This window comes from Crassostrea angulata, chromosome 4, assembly GCF_025612915.1.
Source record: "Crassostrea angulata isolate pt1a10 chromosome 4, ASM2561291v2, whole genome shotgun sequence".
NCBI lineage: Eukaryota > Metazoa > Mollusca > Bivalvia > Ostreida > Ostreidae > Magallana > Magallana angulata.
In genome coordinates, this window is record NC_069114.1 from 19,386,797 (window position 1) to 19,407,560 (window position 20,764).

Genomic DNA, 20,764 nt, shown 5'->3' on the forward strand with positions numbered 1-20,764 from the left:
ACTAGGGTTGCTCCAAAAGTAGTGTCACAGTTGCAATAAAATCATGAAAACTCACTGTAATGACAAAATTTCGAACTGTATTATATTTACATATATTTATTTAGATCTGAAAATTTTAGTGCAAAACGATATTTGTTTCCGAAGACAACATATATAGAGCGTGAGGTAAGGACAGTCGCCGCACGCCTGCGACGTTGTTTATGTATTTTTGACGTTTTGTTATAAATTCATACTTCTGTGCTTTAAAACGAAATGGTTGGGATGCTATATCCACACTTTATTGTAATTGTTTCTATTAAATATTAATACAGTGTATTTCATCTGTAATATCTGGTCGTCACCGGTAACAAACAAAATTCTATGTTCTATTATTGTAATTTTCGATAGAATTTTCCAGATTGTTTTTAAAATATTACACAGGATTGAAATGGCAAATACTTGAAAAGTGCATTTCTTCTGTTGAGATATTTCAGATCTTATTGAGATGTTAATTTTCACAGTTTGTCCGCGCCAGATCTCAATAAAGTCTAGTGACTGAACAACCAATCATTGCTATAAAATAGACCTTAACATGTTAATGTGCAGAATAGATACAGTGTATCAGTTATTAGTCCATCACTTCAGTAGTCACCGAGGGTGACACCAAAAATGGACTTTTAAAAGTTTTTGCTTTTTTAATGAAAAATTCTATCTATATTAGATCCTTTCGAATGAAATATACATTATCCTCATTTGAGATATTTCAGATATCTATTTGATATGTTTCTTTTCTGATTTTGTACGCGCGATATCTCAGCAACCAATCTTTGCTTTATGATAGACCTTTTCATGAATATGCGCAGAATACGTATCAATAACTTGTCTGTCAGTTCTGGTCGTAACCAGAAGCAAGCAAAATTGTACTTTTTACTTTTATAATTTTCGATAGAATTTTCAAGACTTTTTTTTTAAATTTCAGCGCATTATTGTAATGGTAAATACATAAGTATTGCTTTTTTTCTACTGAGGTATCTCAGATATTTTCAGAATCTTTTCTGATTTTGTCTGTGCAAGACTCAATAACGGAAAGTGATTGAGTAACCAAGATTTGCTATATAATAGACCTAAACATGTAGATGTGCAGCAAAGGTATCAATGATTTATCCGGCATGTCCAGTCGTCACCAGAACCAAACAAAATTGTATTTTTTAAAACTTTCTAATTAATGATAGTATATTCCAGATTTTTTCAAAACAACCAAGGATTATAATCTCATGGTAAATCATCGTGATGATTATTGCGTTTCTTATGTTGAGATAGATTATCAAAACAAAAACAAAGATAAAATATAAAACAAATGACAAACAAAACAATTGTTTTGCCTTTTTATCAAATCCTAATGTAAGAGATAGAAATGCATTGAATTCCCTTGAGAAAATATTTCTTTTAACAACAATAATTTATAAGATCTATTTATGGGGTTTTTTTTATCTACACTTGTATATCTTAACTTCTCTCTTAATTTTCTTTGACAATATTAAAATGAAAAGTAATGTTTAGGGGATATCAGAATGATTCGAGACAGTTAGTGCAATTTACATGTACAAATATTTTAAACAAAAATTAACTAGCTAGTATTTTTTTCTGTACATATGTCAAATTCTGTATGTTATTCTCTTTAAGGGGGCATGGTCACGATTTCGGTCATAAATTATTTTTCCGATTTAAATGTATACAATACATCATTAAGGCAATTTTGATAGGCAGCCAAAATTCGAATGCCATTCGTTAAGTTTTCAGCGATTTACTGAGCTTACAAGTCTTTGCTATGTAAACAAAAATCTTGTTTACATTCTTAATGTCGAAGACCTAAAATGAATGTGTTAAATATTAGAAACGTTTTATTGTTAAAATGAATATTAAGAAGATAGAATAAGCCACACGGCCTATCCCGTAAAGTTGCTTTTTAGTGCTCAAATTAATCATGAATATTTAGTTATGGAGAGAGACACATCATCATGATGGAAACACCAGGAGAGAGAGAGAGAGAGAGAGAGAGAGAGAGAGAGAGAGAAAGAGAGAAAGAGAGAGCATACATATCATGTAATGTTTCGGGCTGGGTGGTTGGGTTGATTATGGGTGCTGATTATGTTAATCAAAGTAACAGAAATAATAAAAATACATGTATACATGGATAATTAAAAAGATAAATTGATTGGTATCCTTCAGTTTGGGACTTAGAATTGAATTAAAATTAAAACTCTCGAAATTAAAAAAATAGAAATGAAATGTATACCTCAGACCTTTTATGTTAGGCGGACCTCTTCTTATACGGGCCGGACCCTTTTATAGCAAAGGCAGACCTTAAATGTTAAAATTAAAGGTCCGGTCGGTAAAATATGGGTTTAAACTCAAACAACAGTATATTTAGTTACCTGGATTAATAAGGAAATTTAAAAAACACACACAAAAATGATCATACATGTATATCGAAAAAGCAATGCAAGAAATCGAATAGTTTTCATACGATATTATTGTTTCTCATATAGCAGTTGACCCCGTGACGCCACAGTTCATCTCGAGCCAAATCGGCTTGATTAAAAAATCGTTCTGAAGGTGTGAAATCGGGATTTCCCCAAATATCTCGAAAAGTACTTATGCGACCGCAGTAAAATTTTCAGATGTTTTTACACATAGATCTCCATTATATCAATAATTGACCGCACTATAGGTAGTCTAGATACCGTTTGTCCCTGGTATTCTTTAAAGCAGTACTTAAGCAAGCAAATAATGAGAGAGAGAGAGAGAGAGAGAGAGAGAGATGAAACATTGATAAATGATTAATTCATATATAATTCCTTTTATAGGGAAATAATATTGTAACCAATGAATTGAATTTTAAACAAAAATTTCACTTTTGTGTTATCCTAGAACCGTACATCTCGGATTTAATTACAGGTAACAAGTCTTAAACAGTCGGGGATATAATTATATACAATACGAACCACTGAGGGGTAGGAATATTAATCAAGGTGACAGTCTGGCAATTTACGGGTTGGTGTTTGCAACATTGCCATCTTTGATCTTCTGTAGTATGGATGTGCATGTATTTTTAAAATACACTTATTTGATCTACTACTGTTACTTACACGTATGCAGGTAATGTACACAAGTAAAGAAACTCGCCCAAGCTGAGCTCGGTGCAACCAACTTATTAAAATAGCGTTTGTGAAATTTATTAAACTTAGCGACAATTTAAAGTCTTGTTACCTTCTTACATGTATCAAACCAACAACAACCACATTAAAAAAAACCCCAAACAGTCTCACTTTAATGACTTAATTGAACTAAAAAAACTTAAAACAGTCATTTTAGCGTGATTTTAAAGTCAATATAAAACTTTTTTTTTCAAATGTTATATTTTACTCTCTTTTATTAAAAAAAAATGCGTACAATGGGTAACAATGCGGCGTAGACAATCGCCGTTATTGACGATGAGCGTGGTGATGTGGTTCTTGTTCTGTGCACCTGACTCCATGAAACATGATATGAGATTGTCTTAGTATTCCAAATTCGTTTAAAGGGGGGGGGGGGGGGATTTAACAATCGGGTTCGTAATTCAACATAATTATTACTCTCCTAGATGGAAACTGGGAACATCACTGGGAACATCAGTCTGATCAGAGTTGAGAAATGACTACATGAGAAATATGAGAAGTTTATGAGCATTAGATATGAAAAAATCGTCATCATTGGGTAAAAATTTCGTTGCTTACAATATGCATAAAGTATTTTTTGAGCGTTGCATTAGTACTGCACAGCAACAATGGTCATTCTTATCTGCTGAGGTAAAGAACTGCACCTGTTAGACGCTCACCATCTATACATCATAAACCAATCCACACTTTACAAAAGTTATGTCCCTTGGTCTCAATCTTTGGGGAAAAACCCATACATTTCTCACAGTAGTCTTTGTAGTTTAGAGGGTTGTAACTTCGTCATTTGACATTAAAAATCTGTTTCCGCTGTGAAAGTAGAGTGCCCCAAGTTGGGGCAACCCACACATCGAAGGACTAAATTAAATTCCAAGAGATTTCTTCACAAGGAGCCCAAATATTTGGTTGCATAAAGAAGGGAAAAGTTTGTTGTTCCCTTTTGACCTTTGGGTTGACCCAACAAAGGAGAACAACTTTTGAAAGTGTGGATTGGACTATTGTGCCAAATCCTCATCTTTTTTCGGAATGGATTTTTTATACACTGATTTTAGGTGAGAAGCGCCTATGGTAATTACCAGAAAGAGCTATATAATATGTAATGAAATTAAGTTCCTAAGAGATATATAACAAGAAAGTCTAATTTTATGGATTAAAAATGAAAAACCAAATGATAACTATTTTTTGAGGATTAGAATCTGCATTTTATAGCAAACATGCACCTACAGTATTTTGGAAAATCAACACGATACATTCTCACATGTCTTTAAAAGATTAATATCAGATGAAAACTTTAAATGTATGTACATTTGTTGATCCAATCAATTACAATGATACAGAGTTTAATGTTATGTGCAAATTAAGGTGAAATAACAAAAGAAAATAATTTATTATGAGAAATCATGAGAAAAATATCTGTGATATTTGGGAAAATTTCTCCTATGTAAAAAATCATGGGATATATCCCATTTTCTTTATTATGTGGGATTTTTTGTCCTATATGGGAAAATTAATCCCATCTTTTAACAATGGTGGGGTTTTTTCTCCCACATGGGACAATTTATGCCACAGTACTTTTTCTCCCATGGAATTTTTGTGGGATTGTAGATGGGATGATAAATCCCACCATTCTTCCATGGGACTTTAATATTTGAGAGACAGTTATTAGAAAACTAGAGCAATGTGTACATTCATGTTGACATGATAGGATTAGGTAAAATGTCCCACCAAAATATATAAACAAAAGTATTATGTCCAACAGAAAGGGAAGCTAAAAGTTCGGACAGTGTCTTGTCCGGACTTAAATGTCGCACTGTTAAAAATTAATGAACAGATTATTGTATTCTACGTCTATTTGGATAAATGATATATGCATAAAAATGGGAAGTTTAACGTAGACCCCCCCCCCCTCCAGACTGTTTTTATCTAAAATTCTTATTTGGGACAGTAATGGAAAGTATGTTGTAAATTGACCTTAAGAACAAAATTCAAAAGAGAGATACACTAAATACCCATTCACTGGTTTGAAATAAATGCAATAAAAAGCAGTTTGTTTTTATTTCAATTTTAAATAATAAAATAAGGAAAAAATCGGACAAAGTATATACAAAAATGAAAAAAAAAATCTGGTTCAACATATTAAGCATCATATCATAACAATGTGTAAAGTGTTAATATTCCATCTAGTGTATTAAATAAGATCACATAAATAGAATCACATACTTTTTTAATAATGCCTAAATGCGTAAAATGTTAATCGGTAAGTGCACATACCTCGTCTACAAAAAGTATAGGTAAGCTATTTTGAAAAAAAAAACAAAAACAAAACAAAACATCGGATATATGTTATTTGATGTATGCTATAGTTTCGGAATAACATTAACGTATTCATTGATGCTTAAAATTCACATCACTTTAGGAACGCTGTTTCTGTAACCACTTTGAATTGCATGGAAACACATTGTGTTTTGTACTGTTCATCGACAATTTTACAAGTATCCTATAGCGCATTTAAACATGTGCATGGAATCCCGATCCCGACAAACAGTGTGCTAACCTGGTTTCCTTGGTTATAATATCGCGCAGAACCAGGCTGTAATATGTGCAAGCAGATTATTTCCCCCTTAGCATCCGGTTTAACATTGCCTTTTTATTTTCTGCGAGGACCTGAAGACCCATGCAATGAGCAGTTATTGGAGTGTATAAGGCAGAAACAACAGACTTTAGATAAAATAAAATCATGGCGATGGATTGGCGACACATGGAAACGCCCAAAAACAATGACATAAGAGGCATAATACTGGAGCCCACAAGGTAATAAAAACAAGATCGACCACTGCATAGCTGGAAAAAAAAGAATGAAAGACCAGGAAAGTGATTGAAAAACCTGGAATAAGGGAAAGGACCGAAAACTGAAAAAGATCGAAAATGACCGTAGCAGCCATATGCTCCATAAGAAAGGAAGAGAACTAGTTAAGTATTTTTTCGTATAGTTTGAACGTCATTGTATTGAGTGGTCATATATTTGAATAAAAAAAAGAAAGTAAGAAAGTGAACCTTTATACTAGTATCGATAACGAAATCGGATCCGGTATTTCATTCAAGGTAAACTCAATTTAGTTTGAAAAAAATACTAAAACAAAAATGACGTCATAAAAAGCATAAGCATTAATTATATTTATGACTTTTGAGCTTAGTTTTTTTTTAGTTTGGAGGCACTGAATCAGTTTTGTTAGGTATGAATTCCGACTCGTCACAACCAGCAAAAAAATTATTGAGATTAGTTTTACTTTTGAAAAGTTTAGGGTCATATATCGTGAAAGTTTCAAGATGATTCAATTCTACTGTACCCTTTCTTGGTCCAATAGCGTTATTCTTATCCTGTTTGAGGAAACAAGGCATCAAAAAGTATAAAAATAACGGTAAAAATAAACAGGCATGGAACAATCCGAATCCTAAGACCATAAACATTAAAATTCCGAAACACAGGAATACGTAATTGTTAGAGAGAATCAGAATAATAACACCAAGCATCGAAGATAATGCGGCATTAAAGATAGGTCCGCCCGTTACGTTCAAGGTTTTTCTTAGCACCTCATCGCGGTCGTCACATCGTAGAGACAAGAAGGCATGGCAGATGTGGACACTAAAATCAACCGAAAACCCTACACTCATCACCAGATGAATCATCGTCATTGAATTGAGAGAAAGGTCCCAATAGTACATGAATCCAAATATTCCCACAATAATGCTCAGCAGCGTCAATGCCACTACAAAAACTACAAGTAAAATTGGCATGAACAAAAATTTGATTAACAGAATTACCACCAAAGTAATACCAACCGTCTGCAGTGTTGTTGGCATAATTTGAATATATTGTTCACAGAGTATAAAAATCGGACTAAAAATAATGCAGTGAAAGGGTGCTTGTTTTTCAATATGCCTAATACGTATCATGAAATCTCCTTTTTCTTCAGAAGTTTTTAAATCAAAAGTTTTTAGGTGAACTTTTGACGAGAGGATTTCGAGATTTGTTTTATTTATTACAATATCGTTCGAGTACATTTGCCCCTGTGGTGATTGAAGAAAATCCACCAATCCTACTGTAAAATTATTCTCTGAGGCGTTGGTATAAAAAGGAGACATTTTGTAAGCTTCTAACCAATTGATTTCAAAATTGTCATCTATCTTCTTATCCTTTATTACAGTAAGGATGAGTGAACGTAAGTTGCTTTGAAAGTAAGGCGAATTATATTGATGATTATCTTTTATAAACACCGAAACCAACGGTTCCGAGGTAAAATAAGTTTTATCCCAAATACCATATTTATAGTAATAAGACTCTTTTGAAACCAAATTGTAAGTGTCAAGTCCATGTTTTAAATTCAACGTTCCATAAATAGAACTAACAATGTAAATCAAAAACATTAGCGCTACTGCAAGTTTTCCTATCTTGGCCTGAAGAATTAAATACATCAATCTCTTCGGGTACTTTTCCATTGGACTTTCAACGTCGTCTCGACTTTTTGGCTGATGACCGGCAAAACACTGAATAAAACACTTCGACCTTTTCCTGTAGCTTTCTTTAGATTTAACTCGTAGGGCACAGCAACAAAAATGTCTTTTCTGTTCAGTACGGTTCTCGTTGATAGCAATTGCAGGACACAGCAAAAACAGTTGGTTCATATAACAGAAAAAAACTGCAACAGCTGTAAAACACAAAGAAGATGGGTGGATAAGGCGTGTAAAATGCCCATACATAGTCGGACAAGCTACTGAAAAATTAAAGTATCAATAAATCTGATATTTTTTAAAGAAATCATTTAAAACAATATATATTTAACAAATCATTGATTTTTAACCTATGGATATATTCAATACTTGGAAGATATTGACTCAAACAGGCGTATACGTATCAAAACCTGCAAATACTGTCATTTTTTAGAACTTCAAGGCATTTACTTTTATAGAGTGGGTCTGTGCTCCATATTTTTCTCATAGTCTATATAAGGGCTTTTGGAAAACAAACCGATTTCAATCAACAAAAATGTGGAGAGATGACCCACTATACATTAAAAATATCATTTTGTATCCCAACAATTGAACGTTTTGAAAAAATAATACAAGTCCATTAATTCGTGGCCAAAGTCATTCATGATATTTAAACAACCCCCTTTGTTGTGTCTGAAATGGCTCAGTGGTTAGAGTACCTGACATGTTAAGCTAACCTTAAATATCTAGGGTTTTTATGTTATGGGTTCGATACCACCAAAATTACAGACAATATATTTTTTTAATCCTTTGTTAAATATATTAAAAACTGAAAATAGTTAGAAATTGTGCTATGCAAACTTGTATTATAATATATTTAAATATATTTAATTGGGAAAAAATAAATTCAAAATTGTATTTCACTACTAAACCGAATGGGCATTTGCGCCTTATCTTATTCTTATCTTATTCCCCCATCTTCTTACAAATTAATTACATAACGTTTAAATTATGTATTAAAATATATGTATTAGCACTCAAACTATATTTTACCTGTGTATATACAAAATATTCTAATGCTGACAAATACAGCAGATGCTCCAATGATGAATGCTAGCATGTCCGTTAAAGACGTGATGGTTATTGCTATGCCACTCTTTTTCAACATAAATGCCATCCGCTCCTCGATTGTGGACGAAGATATTGGAGGGGCATCAGCCATACCGGATAAAAGGATAAACATGTCGTCAATTCCAATGCCTAAAAAATACACACACACACACACACACACACACACACACACACACACATATATATATATATAAATATATATATATATATATATATATATATATATATATATATATATATATATATATATATATATATATATATATATATTGTTAAACTCCAATAATTAAGCAATCATGATCATCTGACTTAATGGTAAAAGTGTTTTGTTTTATCTTACCTATAATAAGGAAAGGAATCACTCCTGCGACTGTCGTGAATTCCACCCCAAAAGCCATGACTATCCCGAAAGAAGAAGCTATCGATAATAAAGATGCAAAGATACCCGCAAATGCCAAATTCACCCGATTCGCCACGTTGTTGCAGTTGAAAGGAGCCGAAGAAATAGATGCATAAGCAACCATCAGAAGTAAGGTTACAAGGAAATACACTGTTGCACTCTCTTGTATATTGTCTAATTCATTACTCAATGATTCAGAATTGGAAAAAGCAATTGAAGTCAAATTTGTTTTCAACGTTTTCATATTTTTGATGAAAACGTTCGCCCATTGTTGAGACAATCTGGATACAGCGGTTGTGTTTTGTCGAAGATAATAACGCATCCTAAGACCTATCGTGTGTATCAAACGACCACTTTTTGATACTGGTTTTGCAAACAAAGTAGCCAAAGAAACTCTATTATAAACGGGAAACGTCACATTTCTGTTAAGAAATTCTCTTTGAAATTGTGGAGATAATAAGATACCTCCCACCACTTCACATCCACTTGGACCTAATGCACAAATGTTCTCATATTTATAGAGGGATGTTCCAATGTCGTGAGTTGTTATTTGTTGTCGAATGTAATTGTCTATGAGGTTGATTTCAGTAATATATTCTGTTTTCATGATGCTCGAGTTATCTCTAGACATAATCAGAATGTCTGCATAGAGACCTTCTCTTGTTAACTGATATGCTGCAAAGTTGGATCCAGTTGGATCCTCATATAATGCTTCAATGCTGTTTCGGTCCTTAATTGATTTGCTGTCAACTGGGATGTATAGTGTCTCCACATCGTATTGGAATTTTATATTGATCATACCTAGCGATAGCAAAATATTTACCAACACACAGCATGTCAGCGTTTTCTTTGGATGTTTTGAAAGAACAGATCCTAGTTTTGTGAAAAGGTTTTCTATTTTACTTTCATAAATCGCAATGCATTTGTCGATTTTTCCATTTCCTTTTTCCATTTCAAATTAATGTAGTTCAGCAAAAATTTTGTCGTCTAAGAATGAAAAAAACAAAAACAAAAAAAAAAAAAAAAAAAAAAAAAACAAAGTAGTTATTCAAGGTGTACATGCACATCTTATGCAAATTTAGTGATTATTTTTGGTTGAATTCGTTTTGTAATGATTGGAGTTCATAACAAAAAAAAAACATTCACATTGTTGCTTAAAGAAAAAGCTGATATATTTTGGTATCAGAAAATATTTGTTTCAATATTTTTTATTCACCACACTTGCAATGCAAAGTTTTAATTCATATAAAATCATTGCAATGTAATTATTGAAAAATACAAATAAAAATATATCAATACTACTGAATATACTCAACCACAAACTCTGATAGCCTGATTCCAAACTATTACAAGCATATATATATATATATATATATATATATATATATATATATATATATATATATATATATATATATATATATATATATATATATTCATATTACTTAAACAGGATGCCTACATTAATGATTTATGAAAATCGTTTAATTCTATGCACTTAAAACATAAAGTTTATGCAAAAAACGCATGTTATTTCTATTCGATATAAGGAACGTACAATGTACAGTTGGTGTCATCGTACGATAGTGTTGCTTTCATTTTATCTGACTTTTACATATTATTATTTTAAACCTAATATTAAAATTTAAAAAGCTTACGGCCGACCTACCTTTGCTTAGATTTACCTAGGTTTTCTTTAAAAGTTTTGGCACGGGTATATCCTTTATATACACTTACCAATAGGGCGGTGCTTAAATCGTCAGAACTACCCAAAACATGAATATTCCGACGAAACAAACCAGTCAATTTGTTTAAACAGTGCTAGAAGTTCCAAAAGCATTTTAAAAATAGACAGTAATGCAAATAATTTCTTGGTTATTTCTTTGTCGTTTTGACTAAAAGTTAAGAAATTCAGAATTTCGCCCTGTTCAGGTATTTATAGTTTATTGCCTTATATTATAGAAGAACCGATCCTAAATCAAATTGGAAGTTTCCTTTTATATTAATTATGAAGACGCAAAATGAAATATTAAAGATGAAAATCATGGTAACGGATGTATCAAAGACAGTTCTTTATTTTCAAGCATGCATACTAATTCTGACCCCTCCCGAATGAAAATTGATTTCTTACACAATTTATATAAATTTTAATAGCCCTTCCCGATTATGAAAAATTGCGTCAATATTTGCTTTTAGGACTAATTGAAACACATTTTCTTTGATATCAGTATAGAGTGTTTTTTGTATTTTGTATTTAATACCCTATTTTTCGGATACTTTGCACGCAGAGGTCGTCATACTTAAAATCTAAGTTTTAGACTAGCTACGCTATAAACGCTATCTAGAATATTGTTAAGCAACCAATATTTGTCATGCAATTGCATTTGCACTGGTTATGATCTGTAAGATTTGCGAGGTAAAATGAAAAAAAAAAAAACAACAAAGCGTATTAACATTATGAAGCTGATACTGTTTTATTTGGTTTTTATGAGTTCCTTAAAAGGATCTATTTTATTCAGGATAACGTATAATTATAAAGGGCAAAACTTCTACTAATAGAAACGAAATACCGACTACTTATGTAGTGGTGTAAGTTCTATGTTCGATACAACCTAATCAGCAAATACAACCATCCACTGGGTGGCATACTGACTGACGTTTTCATTCTTTGTGATAGGCTATTATCAATCACCGAATTGTCAATGGACTTTTCCGTATTCCGAATTACGACAAAGAGCACACTGCGAGTGTGACCGGTCAGCAGAGGATGTTCACTCCTCCATGGCACCTGATCATGTACCCTTAATTTTGCAGAGGTCTGTGTTTGCTCTGCACCTGTTTTGTATTTTTCTTTAAGACTTTTGATTTTGAACATTATTATCACCACATTTCAATTTTAGTCTTTTTAAATTATAAGATTAGGTAGAGTACCCACTTTAAAGTACAATTTGAAGAGTGTAAAACATTCAACTGAAAAACGTTCTTTTTACATTTTACACAAAAACGTTTGCACAGCAAAGATGAAATTTCAATCCTTCATCAATCAGTTCAACTATGTTTTGATTGGATATAACAAACCATAGATTGTCCATAAATATTAATGTCAGTATGTTCTTGGGGCTGGAATTATATGAGTTCAAGAATCAAAAGTTTAGAGATACGCGATCTGTAAAGTATTTTTTTTTGTATTTTAAGAATCGCTTTATTATGTATCAGCCATTTTTCTAAATTATACCCGTGATTTTTTAATTTCCTTTTGCTATTTTATTTTATTTCTACAAAATTGATGTGAAAAAAAATGAAAAATATAAATCAATGTTCCTTTGTTTCAATATAATTTTCATTGCAATTGATTCAAAAATATTCAAAACATAAATAAACAAACCGCCTGTTTCACTATAGCTGCCGTTTTGTTTGTTTCAACAAATTCTGGAGAAAAATGTACCTAAAAAACGAGAAAAAACCTTTTTGTCAACCATATTCTTAGGAAGTCAACGCTTTCTTAAACCATGCGCAATCTGTTATTTCTAACCAAAATGATAGAAATTTCTAAAGTGACCCTTGTTCGGCTGGTCATTGCTGTTTAATTTTTTTTTCTCATTTTTAACCTTTTCTTTAGAACTACTGGATCAACTTGAAACTTGCATTGTAGAACAACGCAATATGGGGTGAAGTGGAGTCAAGTTAAATGAAGGCATAGCTCTTTTTAAAAGGATAATTATTAAAACACTTGTGGTACTAGTATTTAAAAAGAAAAGAAAAATTCTCCATTTGGCATGAAAAAATTGCTTAGGCAGGGGGTGGGGTAGGTTTAACAAATTTATGAACATAGGGCGTGGGATGGGGTGTTGGGGATAAAACATTTTTGTATATATATATATATATATATATATATATATATATATATATATATATATATATATATATATATATATATATATATATATATATATATGATTTGAATTTTAATAATTTATTTATAAAATGTCAGATATTAAACTTAAACATTTTTTCGCAGAATAAAGGTTACCGCTATAGTGCCGATAACTCCCCTACAGTTTCAAGACAGAAAGCTGTTGTTTAGCAGATCAATTGTTCATATATCCGAGCGGTGCATATTCAATAAATTTTGAATTTTGATAATTTATGAACAAAATACCAGTTGTTTAACAAAGTCATCTTTTGCAAAATATTGCTGGTAGATTACCCCTTATATACGGATTACTCCTCCTTCAGTTTTCAAGATGGGAAGTTGTTGGTCATGACCTCTGACCCAGGGGCCATGAATTTCACAATTTTGGAAGAGGGCTTCATGGACGTCATAATGATGCATTCCGTTGTTTCCTCACTTGCATTTGTGTGGGAGTTGAGAAATAGATTTTTGAAAATTTTGATTTTTTGCATATCTGGCCCCTTCCGTGGAGCCATTAATCTCACAATTTAGATTTTTCTTACCATAGAGATGCTTCACACCAAAAATAGTAACAATTGGCCCTGTAGTTTTTAAGAAGTTAAAAATGTCAAATTGTTTACGCACGACGACGGATGAAGACCAATTACATAAGGTCACCCGAGTGACTCAGGTAACCTAAAATCTAATGTCCATCCATATTTTATTATTGTTCTGGAGGTTATATATATTTGCATTTTAAACAATAGCTGACAAGACCGATCCAACCTGTATCTCCAGAGCAGACCCTAACTAAACCTCGGGAATACTCCCGGGGGTTATTTTGTGTTTACCCTGGGTCTGCTATCTGAAAAACTGCGTTCATGCGGGGATACTTTTGGTTTACTTGGGGTATGCTTTTTGGGTCACTTTACGCACTGATGTGTAAACCAGACCAGTCTTTTATCTAACCAACTAACTGCCGGTAATTCCTGCCTTTTGTTTAGTTCATATACACAATGTAGCGTCTATTTTCATGGGTATGCTTTTGAGCGGGATTAACTCTCTGTGTTCACTCTTGGTTTACTTTTGGGTTTTCTCTGGGTGTACTCCAGTAAACCCCGAAAGTAAACAAAGGGTTTAGTTGGGGTCGATTTTCTGTTAGGTTGATCTGATCGGTACTGCTTTTATTCACATGTGACCTAAAAATGAATTTTCTGCTGGCTTTTTGTTTAAATAAGCTAACATTGTCTTATCTTAAACTGTGTAAATGGAACAAAGAAGCGACCGTTTGATTCTAGATAGTAGGGAGGAATTTTAAATACCTAGCACTTTTTGACCGAATATTGTTTTTCAATCCTTTTTTGGGGTAAATGTTTTATTTCAATGTTACTTATTAGGTATCATTTTGTATTTTTACAAGAAAAAGTTGCAAGAATAAAATAATCCTAAAATGATGGAAGGGTTGCACAAAGGCAAGTATATATAAGTACTAGTATATGTCCAATAGATACCAATTGATCATGTTTTAAAGTTTATCAAATTGACTTAACTCTTTTGAAAGTTCAGTAATGATACATATCTTACAAGTCATTAGCCGTTATTTTCTTATAGTTATTTACATGTTTATTCGACTGGAAAAGCTTGATGGTTTGTGATAATGCAATTCAAAAAAAAAAAAGCATAATTTTTTTGTTACGCCACAAATGCCCCAAAGGCAGCCAAAATATCAAATGCTTACATTTGAAGTTTGATTAGAGAAGATTGTCAATGAGTTCTCGTTGTATCAAAATGAATTTTCATGACTAAAGAATGCAAAAAAATGTTGTTAATAAAGTGTTATTTGTAAAACGTACAATATGTGTGCAATATTAAGAAGTTAAATACTTCGTTATGCGAAATCTCCCCTTTAGCCTATTTAGCAGAGGGGGATTCTGTCCCAGTCAGCATGGGGAGGTCAACAGGGAATACTATGTTTTTATGTAAGCAGTCACCTCCGCACCCACCATCCAGGTCAATCCCCTCTCCCACGAAGATGAGACAGTGGTCATCATCGCCACCGACGGATGTAACATACATTCTATTATAAGTAACAAATCGGAAATAAAATTCCAATTTTTTTTCCAATTTAAAAGGCAATGTAAAATAGTGAAGCCTAATTCGAGCTCGACCTGCTTACTCCTATAACACATCCATATACCAAAATAATAGTTGAATGTTGGCAACTGTTTTTGAGAAAAAGTTCGGAAAGTGAATAATCCTTTTTATTGTGGGGCATCAAAAATCATCATATTAGAACCGAATTCGAACTTGACCTGTATTTTTTAATCAGCAGGCTGCATATAAATTATCAGCTTTATATATACATATCTTCAAAAGTTATATTAGAGAGCGGGAACTAAGAATTTTTCTTCTTTTTTTTTTTTAAATTCAAGAGGCATAACCGTGAAAAATTATCAGAGCGAACACAAATACAAAACAACCTGTATATCCTATGATGCATTTATAAATCAAATTTGAGTTGAATGTGTGCACCAGGATAATTTTTTGCTAAGTTCAAGATGCATATCTATATCAAAAATCATAGGAGCGGAACCTTTTTCAACCCAACCTGCACATTTATATGGCACATGTATATAATAAATTTGAGTTGAATGTAAGCAACGATGTATATATACACAGATATTCCAAAAACATGAACCTCTCGTAAATTAAAACTGCCACTGATACATGTACATAAGAGGTACTAAACACGAGATGTCTGTTGAATTCCACCGATATGAATCCACAAATGATGTATGTATCAAACATCTAACATAGAAAGGTGTGTACAACTATAACGTTAATATTTTTTTTACACATATTTACAAAACATTTCGAAAAAAACCACAATTACAGTATTAGAAAAACTACCCATTATTTTCAAAAATAAATCATTATACGTTTTATGCGTACGGTATCAGGAGCAATACGTCTTAGGTCTTACAACATTGTAGATAATAAAAATTATAATATTTGTTTACAAAATGTAGAACAGTAGTAATAAGTAAATGATTTAATATTGAAATAGTCAAATCAGCTGCTTATCCTTTTTACACATGTGTGAATGCTCCAGTAAGCTCTACATATCGCCTCTAGTTTGTTTAAATTACCATTGTTAAGAACTGCTTTAGATACAGGTGCAAGTTACATTGCATACTAAAGAGACTGAGCATGTATGAAAAAAGGAACTATTGAGTTTAGCAGACATTTGAAGCGGAAAGTCGATATTGTGTGTGTATTTGTGTAATGCTACTTATACAGGGAAACTAACATAGATCTGCATGCCATCGTAATGGTAACATTTATTTTTTTGTGACTCTTTCCATTTTCCTACTTCAAGTAAAGATATTCACCTGCATTTTATCACTTTTATTATTTCACACAAACTGCATTAATTAAGAACGGAAGTGACAAACTTATACATGTATTATGTTGGAATCCAAGGCGCAACATCCGGCGAAGCTCTGTTAGATTTGTTGACAATTCTTTAAAACGTTATTCCTATCGAAGATTTTACATGTAATACAACTAATTATTAGTTGCTATATTAGAAGTGTTTCAAACCAGTTCACTTGTATCAAAAACTCACTTGTACCTAGTGCCAAGTGCTATTAAAAAAGTGTTATCAATGTCATGTAAAGCACTCTAAAAGTTTATTCTAGCAACCCAATATTAGTTAACTACCTTAATATTTGACAATGTCTGTCAAAAACAGTGCATTTGTAAATATAAAGGAGACAAAACCACGTTATATATCTTTGTAACTACAGTCTTATGTCATGCGAAGACATTAAACTCTCTCTCCGTTGCTATTGAATCCCATTTTTATTTATTTATCTGGCAACAAAAATTATTTCCCCATGGACACCTTGGATAAGGATAAGGATAAGGATATCTCGAAATATCTGACAATTGAGGAAGGAAATGATTGCCTACTCAAAGAACGCGACAAATAAAACACTTTAAAATGGCCCTGCAGCTCATAAACATGCTCAAGGTAACGTTTCTGTGACTTGAAGTTTCGACCCCCTGTCGATTAAAAGATGTAACATAAGAATTTTTTTATCAGGTATTTATTTTTTGTTAAAAAGTACAATGAATTATCATACTTGTAAATTAAGGCATTTTGCTAATAAACTACAAAATGCCTGCACCAGAGTACTTGCTTACACCTTTAGTATTTTAACACGTGTGTGAAGATGTCCGTAAGGTATAATTGAATTTTAACTAATGAATTATTATTGTGAAATTAATCAAAAACCAACTTTCATTTTCGATAAACAAGCCAGAAATAGCAAAAATGAGAGAAAGGTAGTGGACACGCTTTGGTGGATTCAAGTAATGGATAGTCTTGATCGAAATATATATTTGCAGTGAAATAATATTAATTGATCACGTAAAGAGTGAATATATTTACTGTAAGTCTATTTAGAGAATACATAGAAGTTAAGATTTGACAAATGTTGAATAAATAAAATGAATCAATTCGTTTCTTTAGTGGGTGATTTTAGTTTTGATACTCATTCGCTGGCGAAGCACGACCTCTGGTGAGAGAATGGGATAGAACTTTCCAGAACGGGGTAACCCAGAACGCGGATTGACTAATTAACGAAAATCATCATGCATCGCGGGCATATACCTTGGATCAGACTTCGAGTTATACAGAAATTTAGTAAATTAAAAGGAACAATAAATGCGATTAGTATTAATGGAAATAATTTTTCAGAACGGGGTGCCCAGAAACGAGTCGACTAATTGACATCATGAAGGAAAGTGTAGGGCGAGTTAAACATCCGGCAGATACTTTTAATCCGACAACTTTGGTCTTAAATATGCAGTCAAATGGATAATAATGCATAACCTAGGTCAAGTGTTGATATAATTTCAATATTTTCAACTAACGTTGTATCCATTGACACAACCTTTGTTAGATATGATTTGATAGGATGCAGTAGTAATAGATTGAAAGAGGGCATTTTATGGGTCTCTGTGTTGTACGATTTTTTATATGCAGATCCAGGTACATTTTAGTTAAGAAAATTGTATTTTCCTTAAATAGCGTAAACCCTTACTAAATCCTGGGTTTACTTTTTGGGTTTACTTCTGGTTTACTACAGTGGACCCAGAACCAACCCAGAGTAAACCTTAAGTAAACTCAGAGTGGACCCAGAGAGTAAACCCCGTCAGAAGTATAACCCTGAAAGCAGACGCTTACTGTGTATTCGGATTACAAAAAGGGTAGGAATTACAAGCAATAGGATGGTAAGATAAAAGACAGGTCTGCTTCAAACTTCAGTGCGTACAGTTGACTTCAAAAGCAATTTCCAAGTAAACCAAGTGTTATCCCATAGTTAACCCCAGGTGGACCACAATTTTCAATAGGTAAACCCAGAGTAACCCCCCCCCCCCCAAATTAACCAGAAGTTGGTGTTGGTCTTATGTTGGGTCAGATTGGTACTGTATACGCTTATCAGTGATTTTGGATCCCAATTATGATACTTTTTATTAAGAAGTCCATTTGTTTTAATTAGAAAGTTCTAAAACTGTTTTTTGTTTCAAATGATGAAAATACTTGCATAACTTTTTTTCAATCATAGAACTTCTTAATTACATTATATTCGATGATTGATGTACTAAATATGAACAAGTAAAGGAAGATTACTTGATATGAAGAATCAGGAGAAGAAAACTCCATTAATTGCTACAACCCTTCCCCCTAAACTCCTTCCATGTGAATTTACTCATTCTTTCATTGAAATTCCTGCGCAGATTAAAGTAATAAGACAAGCATATACCCCCCCCCCCCCCCCCCGGCCATGACCCTTGCCTTATATGTAATTGAAATGAAATATTATTAAAGACGACGGCTTAATGTTATTTTCTAAATGTGCAGTCAGTTGTTATACTGTGTCAGTAGAATTTGTTTAAACATTATATACATTAACACTAGATGACAATTTTTGCGACACCCTGAATTATGAACCCCTACCCTATACACTGTATGGGTGTTTTGGCCCAGATCCCTACATTGAGAGTCTTTTTCTTTATGCAGTTTGTCTTTATTCATTAACAGCAGAAGTAAAAGAGACGAATTTTTTCAACATTATATGCTTTAACACTATATGATTATTTTTGCCCGCCTTATAGTCAGAACTCCTACCTTGGGGGATATGAATTTTGGCACAAAACTTCTTGGTCTAAAAATAATGAATGTGGTTTTCTTTACAGGTTTGTAGGTTTGTAGGAGAAAAGAAGATAATTTTAAAACAGTATATGCATTAACACTATACATTTGGCCCCGCGTTAGAGTCCAACCCCATACTACAGGGGACATGAAATTTTACTATTTTAGTGGATGACTTCCTGGTTGACATAATTATGAAGTCAGTTTTTCTTACAGATGTGTGAGAGTAGAGACGATTTTTAAACATCACATGTTTTTAGTATTTCAATTTGAAAAATGCTTGCTCTTTTTTTTTACAGGTAAATCTACCTGATAGCACTTTCAAGGAAATTTTGCGTTAAATATACTTACCATTTTCTTTAATTTAACTGATGGTATAGGTAGAATTATTGAATCATTTATTTTTATAGCTAATTAGTTCATAATTTGGACTTATTTTTATTGGAAATGACAAGATTATCAAATTTTCAATCTATAATTTAATACATCGTATATGTTGTTGAATAAAATCTCCATTCCGTGTATCTAAACTCGTTCAACTGACATATGAATTCAAATATTTTTTGGTAAACTGATTGTGGTTAGTTTAAACATTACTTTTATGAATAATTTCTGCTGTGTTAATATCAACATTTACTAAAAAATGTCAACCTTGACTTTCAACTACAGTCGCACCTGCTGTTACGGCCACCTTTAATCAGCGGCTACTCGCTATGAGCGGCCAGTTTCAAACCCGCCCGTTTAGTTTTTCCACTATATTTTAACCCATTTAAGCGGTCACCTGTCTAACGCAGCAAGCAGTGTTTGTTGATGTCCCGTGCTATCAAGATGCCTGTTTTCAACGGCCATTTTGTCTGTTTTGTCACATGGCTTCTGACATGTGACCCCCGCTTTAAAAGAAGCTAAAGTTAGATAGCTATTAATGAGTTGATAACAAAAAATTGAGTGTGTAGTTTGAATTTTGCTAAATAAATGAATCTGAAAATCTGAATGCCAAGATTTAATGAGATGATTGATTATAACACCTGTTTTGTGTTGTTTATCTAAATACTCAATTCATTGCAATGTTATTAAATGGCAAGTCTTGCGCTTAACAGCTTTACATGTGTACAGGAATTCGCCGTATACACATGACAAAAACGCAACTTTTTTCTAGAAAATTTTATTGTGAGAAAGGGGTGCGTACTATGCACTCCAATGGAATTTTGACACTTTTTTGAACAGTTAAAACATTGGCTACCGTTCTTCAGTATAGAACTTTTATACAGAAACGCTACTTCTGTTTCTTTGCCGCAATTAAACAATTGAAAATTATTGGTGTTTTTCGTCATTAATTTGAAACCTGGAATAAAACAGGTGCGGTTGTATATTCTTAGAAGCTTCGCCTATTGTTAAGGAGACAATCGATAATTAATCATGCACATATTTTAGTCGGC

General features: G+C 32.6%; 1 protein-coding gene across 1 annotated transcript; it reads right to left on the reverse strand.

Moving 5' to 3' along the window:
• Positions 1-6,395: 6,395 nt before the first annotated feature.
• Positions 6,396-10,165, reverse strand: LOC128179771 (patched domain-containing protein 3-like). The gene is made up of 3 exons (XM_052847354.1): positions 9,154-10,165; positions 8,736-8,942; positions 6,396-7,900 (listed from the first exon to the last, which is right to left on the reverse strand). Exons 1-3 carry the CDS (start codon positions 10,163-10,165, stop codon positions 6,396-6,398), a joined length of 2,724 nt encoding a protein of 907 aa, XP_052703314.1.
• Positions 10,166-20,764: the final 10,599 nt, after the last annotated feature.